This window comes from Cyrtonyx montezumae, unplaced genomic scaffold (assembly GCF_038088225.1).
Source record: "Cyrtonyx montezumae isolate F1298 unplaced genomic scaffold, pur_monq_1.0 scaffold_109, whole genome shotgun sequence".
Taxonomy (NCBI): domain Eukaryota; kingdom Metazoa; phylum Chordata; class Aves; order Galliformes; family Odontophoridae; genus Cyrtonyx; species Cyrtonyx montezumae.
Window position 1 is genome coordinate 32112 of NW_027071836.1, and position 17834 is coordinate 49945.

The following is a 17834-nucleotide window of genomic DNA, read 5'->3' on the forward strand; positions in this document are numbered from 1 at the left end:
GCTGTGGGGGGGGGAAGGGTGGAGGAGGGGTCGTGCCGGGGCAGTTCGTGCTGAATGTGTGCAGCCTCAGTAGTCCCTCTGCAGGGCGTTAAGGGAGCAGCCCACTCCCCACCTTTGCTCTGGGGCGGTGGCTTTACTTGGGGGGCTCAGAGGCCCCGGGGGGGGGCTGCGATGCAGCGGCAGCCTCAGCAGCAGCCAAAGCACTGCGGGCTGCTTCCTCGTGCTGCCGCCTCCGCTGCCGCTTCTCCTGGCGCCGCCGCTCCCGTTCCAGGTCCTGCATCAGCGCCTGAACCCGGGGATCTCCGGGCCGGGCCGGGCCCCCCAGGCGCTCAGCTGCCTCTGCCAACAGCCGCTGCCGCCGCGCCGCGTCCTGCCGGCTCTGCTCCCGCTTCTGCTCCCGCTCCTGCCGCCACGCCGCGATGCGTGCAGGCATGGCCGCCAGGCTGCGTGCCACCAGCTGCTCCCTGAGGGACGGGGCAGCGTGAGCTCAGGCGGGGGGCACCAGGAACAGGCAGACGGCACATAACCCCCGCCCCGTTCCCTCGTCCAGCGACCATCTCGGTGCCCTCCCCCACAAAGGGCTCCTTCATTCTACCCTAAACCCCCACACCCCCGTGTCCTCCCAGCACTCCCGCTACGCTCTCCGTCCCCAGAGGTGTTCCCATCGCTGCTGTATCCCCCCAAAAGAGGTTCCGGTGTTCATCCTGAAGGGGACCCTCCCACCTCAGTGCCACCCCTCGCCCCAGGACCCCCCCCCAGCGTTCCCGTCATTCCAGGCCGCCCCCCGCGTTTTCCGCGGTGCCAACGCCCCCCACCCCGGTGCCCACCGCCTCCCCCCACCTCTCCTCCCGCAACCGCCGCTCCTCCCGCTCCTTCCGCTCCAGCTCCGCCTCCATCTCCCGCAGCGACGGACACCACTCGCGCTCCTCCGCCTCCATCTCCCGCAGCCGCTCGGGGTCGGGCCACAGCCGCTCCGCCGCCACTCCCGAGGCCGCCCCGAGCCGTCCGAAGCGCTTCGCCGCCGCGCGTTGGTCCCCCGGGTCCGTGAGGGGCGGAGGACCCACGCGGCGCCGCAGAGGGAGCGCTCGGTACGGCCGCAGCGCGGCCCACGCGCCGCGGCACGGCCCCACGCACCGCGGCGTGAGCGCCGCCATCTTGTGCGGGATCGGAAGTGACGTGTGTGGGGGGGGAAGAGGGGCGGAAGTCTCGTCAGTGAAGGCGCGGGCGGAAACCGAAAGAGGAGGTGACGTTGTGGGGGGGGGGTGGCTAAAATAAAGTGGGGAGGGGGAACGAGGAGCGCGGGAGGTCCGCACGGGGCTGTGGTAGTTCTGGGGAGAGGGGATCGCGGGGGCTGCGGGAAGGGGCGGCCTCCAGGAGGAGCCCAACGCCGGGGGTTGGGCCCGGGGGGGGGGGAGGGGCTCTGGGCCCACCCCACTGCCTCGCAGCCCCCGCCCCCCTCCCCCGGGCTCTGCCCCCTCCCGCGCCCCACAGCAGAGGTGGTTGTGGGGGCGGAGCCGCGATGCCCTCCCCCGGAGGGGGGGGGGGGGCCGTAATGGTTTCCAGGCGGCGGCGGGCGGTGAAAACGCTCCTTCCCCGAGCCAAAATCCTCCGAAATTGTCCCAAAATCCTCCCCGTGGCCTCCCCGGCCCCTCCCCCAGCGGCCCCAGGTGTTGGAGGGGTGGGGGAGGGGCTGGAGCGCCGCCCGCCTTTTGGGGCACTTCTGGCGGATTTTGGGGCCGCCTTTGTTCTCCCCGTGACCCGGGGGGGGGGGGGGGGGGGCGGTGATCGGGGGTCTCAGACGTTCACGGCCGCTCCTGCGCGCTGTCCCCGTGTCCTGGGGGCGGCGGGCGCGATGTCCGTGGCCCTTGGTGTATCGTCCCGGTGTATCGCAGCGTGTCGCGACACGTCCTGGCACGGCACGTGGCTGCGCGTCCTGCCGTGTGTCACCGCATGTCGCCGTGTGTCTGTCGCGCTATGTCGCTTTGTATCGCGGCGTGTCACCTCGTGTCGCCGTGTGTGTGCTGTCCCCGGCTCGCAGCTCCCATCCTTCTGCCTTTCCACACAGCTGCGGGGGGGGGGGGGGCAGCGACCCCTCCCCACGTTCCCCTGAGGTGGGGGGGGCACTCCATTTGGGGCCGCTTTCCCCCTTCTCAATGCCGCAGTCCCCCTTGGGGGGGGGGTTGGCAGCAGCGGGGCTTTGTGCCCCCACGGGCAGTGCTGCGCCTCCGGCAGCGAAGGGGTCCCAGCGGCAGTGCCAGCGCTGGCACCGGGCGGTGACAGATGGTGGAGGGACGTGGCTGCAGCCGGAATGACAGATGAGGTGCCACCGCCGCCATCACCGAGGTGCCGCTGTGACGGCACTGTCATGACACGGCCACCAGAATGCCGCTGTCACGACACGGGCGCTGCCGCGGTGCCGCAGTGTCCCCGCGGTGCCACCGCCATCGCCACAGTGCCGCTACCGCCGTCCCCGCGCTGCCCGCCCCCAGGGGACACCGAGGGGACAAAGACCCCCCGCCGCGCCCCCCGCCCCCCGCCAAGGGGCGGGGTCTGTGCCCGAGGGGGGCGTGGCCACCCGGCGCGGGGCGTGGCCGAGGCGGCAGTGGGTGTGGTCGGGCGGTGGGCGGGGCCAACGCGGCGCTTCCCGGCGGCAAAAGTGCGGCGGGCGCCGAACTTCGGCCAAACTTTCCCCGCTTCGTCGCCCGCCCGGTCCCGGTCCCGGTCCCGGTCCCGGTGCCGGTTCCCTGCCCGCCATGCCCCGCCGCGGCTGACACCGCCGCCATGTACTCCCCGTACTGCCTCACCCAGGTATGGGCTGGGGGCGCGGGGCCGGGGCCGGGGCCGGGACCGGGCGGAGCGGGGCCGGTACCGGGGGGGCTGTCCGGGGCCGGGAGGGCGCCGGTACCGCGGGGCGGGGATTTGGTTGCGCGGCGCGAGCGTTTGGCTGCGGTCACTGTAAGCGCGATGGGAGCGCTGGGGTCCGACCTCGGTACCGGAGGAGCGGCGGCGCCGTTCCAGCGCTCGGTACCGGCGGGGACCCCGCAGGTGGCAGCTGCCGTGGGGCGCTGGGGAGCGCCGGTTCCGCTCCCGCGGGTGGGGGACGCTGCGACCTCGCGGACGGCCGCTGAGCGCCGGTTCGCCGACCGCTTCCCGCTGCAGCCCCGTTATCTCCGGTCCCGCGCCGCCTCCCGGCGGGGGCTGCAGCCGCTCCCGGGACATCGCCTCGCGAGCGAGCGCAGCAGAGCGGCCCCGGCGCTGCCCGGTGGGCGGCTGAGCACTCCGCGGCCCCCGATTTCTGCAGCGGTGTTCTTGGTTTTTTTTTTTTGGGGGGGGGGGGGGTGTCGGGATCGTAGCAGGGATTCCCAGACTTGTTTTTGCAGGGGTGGGGGGGACTCGGTCTCGAGGTGGGAATGGAGTCGGGGTGCCCCCATAGGAGTGGGGGGGCACCATAGGGGAGCGGGGTACGCAGTGCTGGAGGGGCTCCAGGCTCGGTCCTGCCGTTCCAGCCCCCCCTTCCCCCGGGGGATACAGTTTGGGGACTGTGTCGCTGTAGAGGGGGCTCCTCCAAAACCCCCCCCTCACTTTCTGGGGCGCGCCCCCCCCCCCTCCCCCCCCGGCTCTTGCAGCCCCCTGGTTCGTGCATCGCATTCGGGGCTCATCTGGGTTTCGCCCCCCCTCCCTTTGCCCTTTTCTCCCGCTTTTCGGGGCGGTTTTGGCGGCCGGTTGTGTCTGGGCGGACGGCCAGCGGCGCTTCTCGCAGCTTCGGCGCCCGCCCCACACACGCGTGTGCACGCGCCAGGAGCACGGCATTGCACATGCGTGTGCCCCTGCCCGCACATGCCAGCGCACAGAGCTGCGCTGCAGCGTGGGGGCTCACCTGGGCACGGCCGCCGGCGTGCTGCACACCTGCGCGCCCCTGCAGCGCTGCGTTGCGTGCACCGCGGCCCTGTGGCACGGCCTCGCCTTCCCCGTGCTCGCGGGCACGGCACACGTTTGCACACGGGTGTTGCACGTTCACGCGTGCTCCTTGTGCAGAAGCGCAGGCACCTGCACACGCGTGTGCGCCCGTCCCTGCCGCGGCTCTCTCGGCCCTGTGGCTGTTTCTGGGCGGTTTTGGGTCCGTGCCACAGGTTTTGGCACGGATCGTGGCACGTATAGCAGCCGCTCCCGCCGGGCCCTGCTTGCTCGCCGCGGGCGCCCCGAGCACCGCTCCCATCGCAGCTCCTCCACGAGCACCGTGAGCAAACCCGCCGTGCCGGGAGCACCACCGCTGCCATAGCGGGCCGTGCCCCAGTGCGTCTGTGGGGAGGACCCGGGCACTGTGCGCTGCTCTGGTGCCAGCGAGGCGGGCGAGCGGTGGTCCCTGCAGTGTGCCTCTTTCTGCCCTCATGCGAGGCGTTACCAGCCCAGCCTGCAGCCCCCCGTGGGGCAGGAAACCCACCTTACATCCCGCTGTGTGGGGCGTTCTGCCCGCCTCCCAGCATGCTATGGGGCTTGCGGCAGCCCTCTGTGGGGCATGCTGCCTGCCTTGCAGCCAAGGCGGGCGAGCACGCAGCCTGGGTAAACCTGGCAGCACAAAGCGCCTGTGGCCATTTTCTCTCCGAAGCGGAGGAGGAAATATCCAGTGGCACCCCACGTATCCGTGTATTCACCATCCCCGCCCCCCAAACTGTGCCCGGACCCCTCGTGCCCCTGCCCCGACCCCTCGGCAGCGCCGTGCCCCGTGCTGTGGGGCGGCAGTGGGACGCATGGCACGGCAGCGCCCGACGCCTGCGTTGCGTGAGGGGAGCAGGGCTGGACGCGCGGTGTGGAACGGGTGTGCACATGTATGTAACGGAGCAATGTGCACACGTGGCAGCTGCGTGTTTTGCGTGTCCCGCGGAGCATCTCTGAAGCGTGTGCTCACCGCATGCCCACGTGCCGTGGCTGTGAGGACCCCCCCGCTACCCGTGGATGTCCCTGAGGCTCTGCCACACGCGTGTGCGGGCTCCACGCGTGGCCATGGCTGATGCAATCGATGCAGGGAGGGTGGTAGGAAGGGCCCCCCCGCCACGTGCGAGGTGCCCGGAGTGGGGCAGGGGTGGTAACACGCGTGAGCACGGGGCTGGGGGTGCTGCACGCGTGCCGTGCCGTGTCTTAGCTGTGTCGTCCCTGTCTCCCCCCCCTACCACCCCCCGGGCTGCGGGGCATCAATAATAGAGGAGCCCTCGGCCGGCCTGGGGGGGTCGGGAAGCCCTGAATTATTGATGTGCCACAAAAAGCTTTCTTGGCCGCTGCAGCACCACAGGGCCCCCCCGGCCCGGGCTGGCAGGAGGCCATGGGGAGGGGGGGGGGGCTCCGGGGTCCTGCCGTGCCAAACCGCATCCCTGCGTCCCCTCGAGTGGCTCCGGGACCTCCACGTGGCCGCGGGTGGGCGATGTCCCCGTGTCCCCTCTGTGGCCACCTGCAATCCCTGGACCCCCCCAACCCCGACACCATCCCTCCGGGCTGCCTGCACCCCCCCCCCCCTCAGCCTCGGGGAAGAGCTGGGGAAGGGGTTTGGCAGCCCCGAAGGAAGGGGCCGCAGGCAGGGGGGGATTTTTGGCGGCTTTTTGGGTTATTTTCTCTCGCGGCGAAGCTGAGGGGCCGAGGGGGGGAGGCTGCTGGCAGCGGTGCACGAAGGCGGGCGCTGCTGGGGGGGGGGGGGGAAAGGGGGGGGGAGAGAGAGAGCACGGGGGCTGCGATTTTTTTTGTCTTTTTTTTTTTTTTCCTTTTAATTTAATTTAATTTTATTTTCTGTCCCCCTCCCTTTTTTTTTTCGGCGGCATCTCCTCCCCCTCCGCCGCAGCCGGGCGCTGGCGCTTTGCCGGGTGCTTACAGCTGCGGACGCGGCAACGTGGCTTCGCCCAAAGACTGCAGCTCAATGCGGGGCCGCGCAGCCAATTGCAGCCCAGCTGCACCCCGAAGGGGACCCCGGCATGGGAGGGGACCCCCACACCGCTGCCACCGCCGTCACCGCCGTCGCTGCCGGGCGAGAGGGCGCAGGCGTGCGGGCGGACCCGTCCAGGAGACTCTAGATCCTTCCATGGCGCCGCGGCCACCTGGCACGGCCCCAGCGTGCAGGAGGGGACACGGGGGTGTCACTGCCGCCCGGAACCACTGCCAGCTCTGACCCCGAGGCGGCTGCGGGGGTCCCGGGGCTGAGGACCCGGACCGTCCCGTGCCCCCCCCCCCCCCCCTCCGTCCCATCCTCACGGCTGTGCCATCGAGGTGGGCAGGATCGGGACGGAGGCGGCCGTGGGGGGATGGAGGTGGTCGGGAGGGGTCCGTCCATCCCAGCCACACCTGGTGGCTTTGTCCTCGTGCAGCCCCGCTGTCACCACCCCGAGGTAGCGAAAGGGACTCAGCTGTGTCCTGCGCGGGGGTCCGCTCTTCGTGCCCCCCCTGCCCCCTCCCACGGTGCGGATTTGGAGCTTTTTGCAAAGGAAAAACGAATTTAAAAAAAAAAAAAAAAAGGAGAGAAGAGAGCGGGGAAGAAAAGGGTCTGGAGAGCACGACCCCCCCACCCCGAGCCCCCGCTTTTTCGAGGTGGAAGCCGCTGGTTGGGGTTTGGGGTTTGGGGTTGGGTGCCTCCCCCCGGCCCCGCTCCCGTAACTCCCGATTTTTTTTATTTTTTATCTTTTTTTTTTTTCTTTTTTTCCCTTCGCACAGAGGGAATTAATTACGGCGGGGGGGGGGGTTGGGGGGGGTGGGGGGAGGGTGAGTGACGGGGGGGCATTGGCTCGGAGCGCTGCGCGGGGATTTGAGGGCAGAATTGGAGCTTTTGGGCCGTTCCGCACCGCCGCGCGCTGGGGCCGCTCCGGGGTTGGGGAAAGCAGCCAAAATCCGGGGTTTTTCCCCCCAAAAAAGGGCGTGCCGAAGGGCGCGGGACCGCTGCGGGGGGAGAGCCCCGCGTCCTCGCGCGACCCCCACCCCCAAAAAGTGCGTGGCTTGCCGCCCCCCCCCCCCTCTCCCCGCGTGGCTTTGGCTCCGCGCGCGGAGTTTCCCGGGGTCCGCCCGGAGCCGTCCCGCGCCGCCCCCCCCCCCCGCCCCGCGTCCCGTCCCCGAACTCCGCGATCCGCCCCCCCCCCCTCTCCCCGAACCCCCCCCCCCCCGCACCCCTAACCGGTCCCTCCCCCCCCAGCCCAGCCAATGGGGCGGCCGCTCCCCCCGCGCGCTGCGCTCCCATTGGCCGACGCCGCGCCGGTCCCGGTGCCAAAAGGGGCCGCGGCGGCTCCGCGCGCTCCGCGCCCGGCGGCGGTGCGGGGCTGCGCTGGGGCTCTCCGGTGCGTGCGGCTCCGCGCCCCGTGCCCGGCCCCCACACCCCCAATTCCCTCCCCCTGATCGGTGCCCGGCAGCCGCCGACTCTCCCTTCTCCTCCGGTAACCGGGGACGCTCCGGTGCCCGCCCCATTCCCCCGTTAACTTCTTATCCTCGGTGGTCAGCCCTCCACCCCACCCCTCCCCGGGCTGCTCTGCCCCTCCCCGTCCCCGGTTATTGTCCCTCTCCCTCCCGGTTCTGCCCCGCCGGGGCCCGACTGGCAGCTGCCCACAGCCGGGATGCGCCGCAATGGTACGGATGGGGACAGGGATGGTGGCACCGGGGACGGGGACCGGGTGCTGGTGGCGCTGGGAGCACGGACACGGTATGGGAATGGTGGAACTGGTGATGGGAATGGGGACAGGGGTGGGAGTAGGGATTGGCGGCACTAGGAATGGGGACCGGGGTCGGCAGAACTGGGAGTGGGGACAGTGAATGGTGGCACCGGGAACGGGGAGCAACCGGCGAGAATGGGGACAGTGATCGGCGGCGCCGGGAAAGCGGAGACGGTGACCGGGGGCACTGAGGATGGATGGCACTTGAGGTGGAGAGCAGAGACAGGAGCGAGATGACAGTGGGTCAGCGCTGGGGACCGGGATGAGCAGCTCGCGGATGTCCCCGTGACCGCCTGGTCCCCCGTGGCAGCGGGGCTGTGCCGCCACCAGGGCTGAGCACGAGGCCTGAGCAGGGCTGGGACAGACCGCAGCGGGGACCCGAGCTGCGCCGTCCCTGTGCCATCGCGTCCCTGTCCCTGGGGATGGCTCCCGGGGCTGCGTGGAGGTGCTGGCAGCGTGCGTCGTGCTGACACCGTTCCCCCCGCAGGATGAGTTCCACCCCTTCATCGAGGCACTGCTGCCCCACGTCCGGGCCTTCTCCTACACCTGGTTCAACCTGCAGGCCCGCAAGCGCAAATACTTCAAGAAGCACGAGAAGCGGATGTCGAAGGAGGAGGAGCGCGCCGTCAAGGACGAGCTGCTGGGCGAGAAGCCCGAGGTCAAGCAGAAGTGGGCCTCGCGCCTCCTGGCCAAGCTGCGCAAGGACATCCGGCCCGAGTGCCGCGAGGACTTCGTGCTCTCCGTCACTGGCAAGAAGGCGCCGTGCTGTGTCCTCTCCAACCCCGACCAGAAGGGGAAGATCCGCCGCATCGACTGCCTGCGGCAGGCCGACAAGGTGTGGCGGCTCGACCTGGTGATGGTCATCCTCTTCAAGGGCGTCCCCCTGGAGAGCACCGACGGCGAGCGCCTGGCGAAGGCACCGCAGTGCGCCAGCCCCGGGCTCTGCGTGCAGCCCCACCACATCGGCGTCACCATCAAGGAGCTCGATCTCTACCTGGCCTTCTTTGTGCAGGCGCCCGGTGAGTGGGGCCCGTGGGGACTGGCGGGGCCGGGTCGGGCTGCAGGTGGCCGACAGCATCCTTGTGCGTGCCGGCAGCTCCCGGTTCTGCCCCTTTTCCCCTCCTCGAGCGCTCGGCTGCGACCGCGCCGGCGCCACGCAGCTCTGGGGGCAGCCACGGTGGCCTAAGGGGGTCCCTGTCCCTGCAGCCCCCTCCCTGTGCCCGCACCGGGCAGCCCCGAGCTGGGGGTGCGGCCCCCACGCTCCTCGCACAAAGCAGCACCGTGTGCCAAAGTGCGCGCAGCGTGCCGAGCCGTGCCATGCGCAGTGCCAGAGCGGGCACGGTGCTGAGCCGGGCGCCGTGCCGTGCACCCATCTGAGCCGTGTGCCGTGCACCGAGCCGTGCTGTGCTGAGCCACGCACCGTGCACCGTGCCGAGCTGGACGTCGAGCTGATCCGGGCACCGTGCACTCATCCGAGCTGTGTGCTGTGCACCAGTCCGTACTGCGCACCACGCTGAGCCCGGTGCCGGGCACCAGTCCACGCCGTGCACGGAGCTGAGCTGTGCACTGCATTGAACCGAGCACTGATGAGCACTGAGCCCTGAGCTGAGCACCGTGCTGAGCTGAGCTGTGGTGCTGAGCTGTGGTGCTGAGCTGTGGTGCTGAGCTGTGGTGCTGAGCTGAGCACCGTGCCCTGAGCTGAGCCGTGCCAGAGCTGTGTGCCACACAGGTGCCTTTGTCTCTGCTGGGGTGCAGGCGTGCAGCAGGGACGTGTGTGTGCAGGGGGCACATGGGCACAGCCCCCACACTTGTGCTTGTGTGGTGTAGCAGGAGTCTGCTGCGCTCCCTGCCTGGACACCTGGATCCTGCTGCCTGGGGGGGGGGAGGGGGGTCAGAATTTTGGGGCTGGAATGAAGGATTTGGGGGTCACTGTTGTTGCTTTGCGCTGGCTTCTCGTGTGCTGCGGGAGGGGACCGTGGGCAGTTTGTGCCCCACCCCCCTGTGCAGGGCTCCCCCCCCCCCCACCGTGCCAGGATCTACTCACCAAAGTGGGGTTTGTCCCTGGGGAGGGGTCCCTGCAGCTCCCTCTGCTCCCCCTGGGCAAGGCCGGGCAGAGCTGAAAGCCCCGAAACGCAGCTCCTGCCCAGCGCCGCCAAAATGGCCCCGGTTGGCACCGTGCCCCCGTGCGCTGCATGAGGCCCTGTGCACAGCCCTGGCCTCCCCCTCCCCCGGAACCCCCCCCTCTATTATCCCCCTCCTTTGCTGGGGGCCCTTTGGCTCCTGCAGGCCCGGGGGGGGCGCGGTGCCAACCCCCTCCCCATGTAAGATGGCGGCGCCTGTTGGCACCCGAAACGCTCTGCGGCACCGCAGCCCTGTGGCCGGGACCCCTGCCGTGTGATGGGAACCCCCCAAGCCACTAAATGGCCCCCACCCCAAATAATGCCCCTGGACCACAGTGCCCCTCCCAAGCCACGGTGCCCCCCCCGTGCCCACCTGCCTGCCCCCAGCACTCCCACAGCAGGTTCCAGCAGCCCAGCACCCCCAGCCCACTGTTGGTGAAGGAGGCGCATGCCTGGTACCCCCCGCCCCCCAACAAGGGGCTCAAGCCTCACACTGAGGGGGGTTCAAACATTCCAAGGCTCTATTGTGTGTGGGGGGGGGATGCGGGGGAGGGGGGGGCAAATGTGGTTCTGGGGGTGCAGGTGGACTCATAGCTCCTGGGGGCTGGGGGCTGCACGAGTGCTGTGTGCACAGTCACTGCTATTCCCCCCCCCCCCCCGCAATGCAGCTGAGTCTGAGGGACGCAGGTGTGCATGGGGGGGGGAAATCCCTCTGAGGGGGCCTGGGGTGCAGCTGCCCCACAGCACCTGGACCCCATGCTGGGGATGGGGACACTAAGAGTCGTGGGGGCTCTGGGGTGGGGGGGAATCGCTGAGGCCAGGGGACGAGGACACAGCTGTGTGTGTGTGGCACGCGCCCGCCACGTGTCCCCTTCCTCAGAGGTCACAACCTGGCGGGCACCCTGCTGACCTCTGACCCCATGGGGGATGCGGCTGAAGGGGGGGTCCTGTCCTCCTGCCTCCCCCCTTCTGTTTGGGACTCTGGCATCTGGGATAGAGTGGGTTCAGGGTGTGGGGGGGGAGTGAGAGCTTGGAGCTGGGGGGATCCCATAATGTGGGGGGCGGCGGGGGACCCTGTTGTGCAAGGGGGACACCCTACTGTGGGGGTGGAGGTGCAGGGGGGGGGACCCAACTCCCCCGCCCGGCACAGACAATGGCCGCTTTGTTGGCGCTGCCCGCTGGCGGGGGGCCAGCACATTCCTGGCCCCCAGCCCAGCCCCACAGTGGCCTCCAGCCCCCCCCCAGCCTGGCCCGGCCCCTGCCAGCCCCACAGCTCCTCCTGCTTTCCTGAACACCCCCTATCTGCTGGGTCCCCCATCATCAGCCTGAGGGGGTCCCAGACTCTTGGGGGGGGGCACCCCTGGGGGGCAAATGCTGGAGTACTGTATGTATGGGAGGTCCCTGGAGTGGGAGAGAGGCGCAGGTGAGGTCACAGCAGATGTTCACCTCAGGTGACCCCATGGGAATGTGGCTGGTGGGGATGTGGATGTCACACGGGGGTGTCACACAGGGACAGGAGGGGCCGGAGTGGTCCGGTGGGGGTGTGGATCTGACCTCTCTCTTCTGCAGACTCCGGACAATCCGACAGCTCCAACCCCCAGGGCGATGCAGACATCAAACCTCTGCCCAACGGTGAGTGCTGCTGCCACCCCCCAGCTCCTTCTGCCACCCCCATTCCCACCGTGTTCCCACCCCATGTCCCAGCATCCCGTGTTCTGTCCTCAGGGCACCTGAGCTTCCAGGACTGCTTCGTGACGTCGGGTGTCTGGAACGTGACGGAGTTGGTGAGGGTGTCCCAGAGTAAGTAGGGACGTGGAGGGGAACACGGGGGGGAAGACAGCAATGGGCATGGGATGATGGAGGGGGAGGGAAGTGGGGATGGAGGGGCGCAAAGGAGGTGGGGATGGTGGGGTGGCACAAGAAGGCCCCCATGAGGGACCTGTGCCACCCCCCCCTCCCCTGCTGCCATGCACATGGTCCCCAAGTGCCCCCACCTCCCCAGCCCCTGTGGCTACGGCGTCAGGCCCCAACTTCTCGCTGGCTGACCTGGAGAGCCCGGGGGGCTACTACAACATCAGCCCCGTCACCCTCGGCCGCCGGCCTCTGGGACCCCCCACCGCCAGGTACCCCCTGTAACCCTCCCCCAGGACCTCCTCCCCAAAACCCTCATTGGACGCTCCTAAGCCTCCCAGGACCCCCAGCCCCACCCTTAGGACCCCTATAACCTTCTCCAGGGCCCCCAGTACTTTCCCAGAACCCCTATCCCCTCCCTCGGGGCCCCCAGTACTTACCCAACATCTCCTCAACCACCCCAGGGCCTCCAGCACACTCCCCTTCTAGGCCACCCATGAACCCCACCAGGAGCCCTATAACACACCCAGATCCGCCCCGCAGTGACACCCCCTAATTCTCCCCTGTCCCTTGAACTGCCCTCCCCACACCATACTCCTGTCTGTCCCCCAGCTCCCATGCACGTCCCCATTGTCCCCACATATCCCAGTGTTCCCATGCCCCCATTAAGTGAGTGGATGACCTTACTATGCATGGTAGGTGTCACCCACCCCTGGCCAAGGGGGGGTGACACCCCTGTCCCATGGGGATGACACTGCTGTCCCTGCAGCGGCCCAAAGCGTCCCAAGGCACTGGACGAGGGGGACCTGGAGGGTCCTGGGGATGACGTCTTCTACCCTGGGCCAGGGCGGTCCCCAGCCCCTGGCAGCAGCCAGGGGCCCTGGGGGGGGGATGTGGACACTGGTGAGTGACGTGTAGGGATGCCTGGGGGATGTGGTGTGGGGGGCGGGAGTATGGGGCTGTGTGCTACAGGAGTGGGAAGGTTTGAGGGGGGAGTCTGTGCCATGCAGGAGCCCAAGGAGAGGTGCTGTGGGGGGTGACCAAGGCCATGGAGGGGTCCAAAGGGAAACAGTGGGGGAGGTCGGTGCCATGGGGGGGCTGAGAAGAGGCACCGGCGGGCGGGAGGGGGCACAGTTTGCAGGGAAACGGGGAGTGTCCCGAGGGGAGTGTGGATGCTGCCGGGGGCTAGAGCACCCCCTCACGAGCCCCACCCCCTCCCCCCAGGCCCAGCCACGCTGAAGAAGTCGGGGAAGTTGGATTTCTGCAGTGCGCTGTCAGGCCACGGTGCCAGCCCCCGCATGGCCTTCGGCCACCACCCGCTGCCTGTCCTGGCCGGCGTCCGCCCCGGTGAGCCCCCGGGAACCCCTCCAACCCCCCCGTCCACCCGGCATCCTCACATTCCTCACCCCCTGGGACCCGCCTGGGTTGGGGAGGGGTTGGGGCGGAGGTGCCCCTCGGGTGGGAGCGGTCTGGAGGTGATGGGGGGGCCCTGAGCACCGGCCCCCCCGCGCTGAGGGTCCCTGCAGGCAGCCCGCGGGCCACAGCCTCGGCGCTGCACTTCCCGTCGGGCTCCCTCCTGCCCCAGTCGGGGCCGTACTTCGCGCACCCCACCATCCGCTACCACCACGGGCAGGACTCGCTCAAGGACTTCGTGCAGTTCGTCTGCGCCGACGGCGCCGCGCAGGGCCCCCAGGTGGGCGGGGCGCGGGGGCGGGTCCATTGTATGCAAATCGGGGAGGGGGGCGTGGTCGTCGTGCAAATCGCAGCGGGGAGGAGCGTTCTGGACGCAGGGCGCGAAGCTGTGCAGGGAGGGGTGTCTATGCAAACCAGGTGGGCGTGGCCGACAGGTAAATCGTGATCGAGGAGGCGTGGCAGGGTCAGGAAGGGGCGGGTCTTGCGTCCTCGGAGGCGGGGTCTGTATGCAAATGAGGACGTGGAGGCGGAGCCTGTCGGGGAAAGGTGCTGGGGGGGTGGCACTTGTATGGAAATGAGGCAGGAAAGAGGTGGGGCCATGCAGGGACCGCCCCGGGGGCGACCCCTGCGTGCAAATGAGGCCCGAGCGGCCTTGCTGGCTGCAGCGATGGGGTCACCTGTTCCCCCTCCCTCTCCGGGGTCCCTCTCCCCACTGGGTTTGGGGACCCCATGCCACATTCAGTGTCCCCCCTCGATGCCACCCCATGTCCCTGGTGCCGCCCTTTGTCCCTGTGCGCCACCCCCAGGCATGCTGGGTGCCCGTCACCGTGTTCTCGTTGCAGCCGTGTGGGGCGCAGGGCCGGGCTGGGGGGTCTGCAGGGGCTCCCCTGGCCCGGCCCCTGCCCCTGCCCCCGCCGGAGCCCAAAGCCCCCAACGCCCCCCAGGGCGGAGCGCCCGCAGCACCCCGTAAGTCCCGGCACCAGTGTCCCCACTGCGCCCCACTGTGCCCCACTGCACCTGCAGCCGGGATCCGGGCCATGGGGATGGGGGAGGGCGGGCACAGGTAAGGGGAGGGGCGTGAGGAGTGTTGGGGAAAGGGAGGCAGCGGTAGGGTATGATGGAGAGTAGGATGCAAGGTGGGGAGAGTAGGGAGAATGGGGTGAGGATGGGGTGCCAGGGGAGGGATGGGATGTGAGGGAACAGAGTGGGGTGAATGGAGGGTTGTGGGCTGAATGAAACTGTGGGACTGGGGTCGAGGATGGGTCACGAGAGGGCCAACAGTGGGGCATGGGGTGTGGACAGCAATGGGGCGGGGTGGGGAGCTTACAGGGTTCAGGGGGGTGTGGTTATGAGGTGCAGGAGAGCAGTTCTGGGGCATGGGAGGGCAGTAATGGGACGCGGGGGACTGCTTGAGGGTTGCAGGGGAGCGCTTGTAGGGCCCGGGGGGAGGCTATAGGGCACAGCAGGGGGGTGCAAGGGTGCCACAGTGGAGTGCAGTGGGGTGCAGGTGCCGGGCAGGGACCTCCGGGTGCCGGTGGCACGAGTGGCAGCGGTGACCTGGCGGTGGCACAGGCAGACGCAGGGCAGCACCGGTGACACGGGTGGCACCAAGGTGACCCCAGGGAGGCGGGGGGGGCTGGGGGGACAGGAGGTGACAGGGTGGCCCCCCTGGCCCGGCTGCCCGTGCTTCATCACCTCCTCTCCATCCTCATCGCCGTCCCTGGGCACGTCCCCGCCCCCCCATCGACAGTTTTTTTTTCTTCCATTATTCCTTTCCTTTTTGCCCTATTTCCAGAAGCCTGGGGAGAGGGTGGGGGTGGGGGAGCTGGGGGGGCCACAGGTAAGTATCAGTGTAGTGTTGTGGGAGGGGGGGGTCCGTGCACAGGTCCCCCCCCTCACCCCACTGTCCCCGCAGCATTCACAGCGCCCGGCACCGCCACTGCCCCCCGCTTTGTCGGCCTCGGACCCCGCGACAGCAACTTTCTGAGCCTGCCCCAGCAGCAGGTACGGACCCCCCCGGCACTTCCCCCAGAACACACCGCCTCAGACCCCTCTGGAGCCCCCCCAGGACCCCTCCAGAACCTTCTGGAACCTCCCATGAGGCCTCGGGGACCCCCCGGGCCCTTTGAAACCTCCTCCCAGAACCTCACCGGTACCTCCCGCCCCCCCCAGGACCGTTCTGGTCCCTCCTTCAGGAGTTCCCCTGTCTGCTTATGACGACTCCCCCGCTCCGTGTTCACTAATTGGGGTCCTTAATGAGGCCTAGGCCTTCATCGCCATCACATCGGCCCTGTTGCCGTGGGCAACAAACCATGACGTCACTGCCGGCCTGGGGAACAATGGGGGGCGTGGCACCGTAGCAGCACCCCACCCTCACACTCTGCCCCCCCCCCCCCACCCCGTGGGGCCCCCATTGGCCCCCAAACACCCGTGGCACGACGCCCGATTGGCTGCCTGCCCCCGGCGCTGGCGGCTGATTGGCTGGCAGCGGAGGAGGTGATAGCGCCGGCCCCGAGCCAATGGGAAGGGGGGGGCTGCGGGAGGGCGGCTCTTGATTGGCTGGCAGCTGGCGGCACTTGGCAGGCTTCGGGCGCTGCGGCGGGATGGCGCGCGGTGATTGGGCGAGCGTTATGGTGCGGTGGTGAAGCAGCCAATGGGAGGGGACAGCGGTGGGCGGGGTTTGGAGCGGGCACGTGGGAGATGTGTGGGGTTGGGGGGGGATCCGATGGTGACGCCCCCACCCCCCCTCCCTCCCCCCTCCTCCAGTCGTGGTTCCTCTGATGGTGCCCCCGAAGAGGAGCCCGTACCTGGCCGAAAACGTGGAAGAAAAAAAAAAGGAAAAAAAAAAAGCTGCACTCGCCCCCCCCCCCCCCCCCTTTCCCCAAAGGCTGCCCCCCCTCCCCCCCAGAACCGTCCAACACCCCCGCTCCCCCCGCCGGACGTGGACGAGGCCTCAGCCTCTCCGAATCGCCCCTTCCCGCCCCCCCCCCCCTCCCCCGGCAAGGACAGGGTTAACCCGGGAACAACCCCCCCACATGCGGGGGTTTGGGCCCCCCCCCAGTTTTTTTTTTTTTGGGGGGGGGTGAGCCCCCATCAGCCACGCCCACGCGCATGTGTCACATGACCCTTCCTGTGTGTGTCATGTGAGATGCGTGTGGCCCCCCCCCCCCCTTCCCCCACACGTGTGTGCCCCCACCACCAGCACCACACCCCCCACACTGCACACGTGTGCGCCCCCCCTTGCTGCAGGACAGCGAGAGGGGCCAGGGGGCCCCCCCTTTCTCCCCCCTGGCCCCCCCATTTTTTTAATTAAGTGCAATTACCCCTGGGCAAGGCCCCCCCTCCCACACACATTTTGGGGTCAAACTCCCACGTTTTGGGGTCAAACCCCGCCCCCCATCCCGGGTTTAGGGTCAAACCCCCCCGCGTTGGGTCAGCCTCTTCCCCCCCCCACCATGCAAGCCCTCCTTCCCTTTTGGGGTCCAGCCTCTAATTTGAGGGTCAGCCCCACCCCCATTTTGGGCTTCCCTCCCTTTATTGGGGGGAACTGCCCCCACTTTGTTCCCCCCCCCTTCACTTTTCTGCGTTTTGGGGTCACCGGGCTGGGGTGGGGGGGTGGTGACTATCCCAATCCAGGCGGGTGGGGGGGGCAGCAATCTGGGGGCATTTTGCTCATTTTTGGGTCTTTCCCACACCTTTGGTTGATTTCTGTGGGGGGTGTGGGGAGGTTAGGAGGAGGGGGGGCCCACCGCCTCATTTTTGGGGGGGCTCCGAGGGACCAAACCTGCTCCTGCCCCCCCACGCCCTCCCGTGTGCCTTTCCCCAGAGTCTGGTGATACCCCCCGACACAGATTTTGCCCCTCCCACATTTTTGGGACACCCCACCCCACTCCCCCTCCAGCCCCCGCTTCCCCCACCAGCAGTGCCCCCACCCCCCCACAATTTTTGGGGTCCTCCCTATCTTGGGGTCCCCCACCAGGAGACCCCCACCAGCATTGGGCCCCCAACATTTGGGGACTCCCCCCCCCCCAGCCCCCCACCAGCAATGTACCCCCCCCGGTTTAGCCCCTCCACTCTCCCCAAGTTTTGGGGATCCCTTCTTTTGGGACACTCCCTCCTTTCTCCCTCCCTCCAGCCCTGGGGGAGGGGCTGTGATTTTTATTTTGGGGGGGTGGGGGTGGTCGTTTTTTGCCCCCCCCCCCCCCCTTCCCACTCACACATCGGCGTTGCACATTTAGGGACCCCCAAACCGCCCTCCCCCCCCCCTCCCCCGCCCTGCACGTGGCAATGACGTCATCATTTCCCCTTTGGATTGGATCAGCCCTTCCCCCCCCGCCCCAAAACGCGCCGCCCCCCTCCCCGCCCCCTCGAGAGCGCGGAGGAAAAAGTCCGCGGAAAAGGGGCAAAAACACACACAAAAAATGGAAATAAAGTGTTGTACCCGTGCTGCACCCGTCGGCTCGGGGGGGGGGGGAGGGAAAGGGGGGGGAGGGGGCGTGATGCGGTCCCTATGGCAACGGCGTGATGGGGATGGGGCGCCAGGAGAGGGGTTATAGCGCGGGGGTCCTGGGGGAAATGGGTCTTCAGGGTGAACGTCTGGGGAGGGCTCTGGGCGAGGGGACACGGGTGAGGGTCTTTGGGGGGGGTGGGTTATCCAGAAGGGTCCCCGAGGGGCGGGGAATCCGGGGGGGAAAGTCTAAGACCCCTGGGGGGGTCCTTGGGGGGGGGGGGAGGCAGCATTCCTCCAACCCCCGTCTGTTCCCGTTCCGGTGGAGCG

The 17834-nt window shown here is 68.9% G+C and overlaps 2 protein-coding genes across 6 annotated transcripts; one reads left to right on the forward strand and one right to left on the reverse strand.

Annotated features, from left to right (window-relative positions):
• Positions 1-14: 14 nt before the first annotated feature.
• Positions 15-1158, reverse strand: GADD45GIP1 (GADD45G interacting protein 1). The gene is made up of 2 exons (XM_065729174.1): positions 841-1158; positions 15-464 (listed from the first exon to the last, which is right to left on the reverse strand). The coding sequence occupies exons 1-2, from the start codon at positions 1152-1154 to the stop codon at positions 134-136; spliced, it is 645 nt and encodes a 214-aa protein (XP_065585246.1). The 5' UTR covers positions 1155-1158; the 3' UTR covers positions 15-133.
• A 1531-nt stretch (positions 1159-2689) lies between these two features.
• On the forward strand, positions 2690-17502 carry NFIX (nuclear factor I X). Of its 5 annotated transcripts, XM_065729170.1 has the most exons (11): positions 2690-2808; positions 8161-8692; positions 11363-11425; positions 11519-11593; positions 11796-11916; positions 12414-12547; positions 12869-12991; positions 13171-13358; positions 13900-14023; positions 14973-15061; positions 15824-17502. In XM_065729170.1, the coding sequence occupies exons 1-11, from the start codon at positions 2782-2784 to the stop codon at positions 15836-15838; spliced, it is 1491 nt and encodes a 496-aa protein (XP_065585242.1). In that variant the 5' UTR covers positions 2690-2781; the 3' UTR covers positions 15839-17502. The 5 variants fall into 5 exon arrangements, with proteins under 5 accessions (XP_065585242.1, XP_065585240.1, XP_065585241.1 ...); XM_065729168.1 differs by lacking the exon at positions 13900-14023 and having other exon boundaries at positions 13278-13337; XM_065729166.1 differs by lacking the exon at positions 13900-14023 and having other exon boundaries at positions 2691-2808; positions 13171-13337.
• Positions 17503-17834: the final 332 nt, after the last annotated feature.

What these genes read in the sequence shown, in the direction of transcription:
- GADD45GIP1 (XM_065729174.1), bottom strand. Translation starts at nt 1,154, where the DNA reads ATGGCGGCGCTCACGCCGCGGTGCGTGGGGCCGTGCCGCGGCGCGTGG. An exon ending in CGGCGGTTGCGGGAGGAGAG is followed by an intron (nt 465 to 840) that starts GTGGGGGGAGGC and finishes CCCGTCCCTCAG; the next exon opens with GGAGCAGCTGGTGGCACGCA.
- NFIX (XM_065729170.1), top strand. Translation starts at nt 2,782, where the DNA reads ATGTACTCCCCGTACTGCCTCACCCAG. An exon ending in CCCCGTACTGCCTCACCCAG is followed by an intron (nt 2,809 to 8,160) that starts GTATGGGCTGGG and finishes TTCCCCCCGCAG; the next exon opens with GATGAGTTCCACCCCTTCAT. An exon ending in CTGGGACCCCCCACCGCCAG is followed by an intron (nt 11,917 to 12,413) that starts GTACCCCCTGTA and finishes CTGTCCCTGCAG; the next exon opens with CGGCCCAAAGCGTCCCAAGG.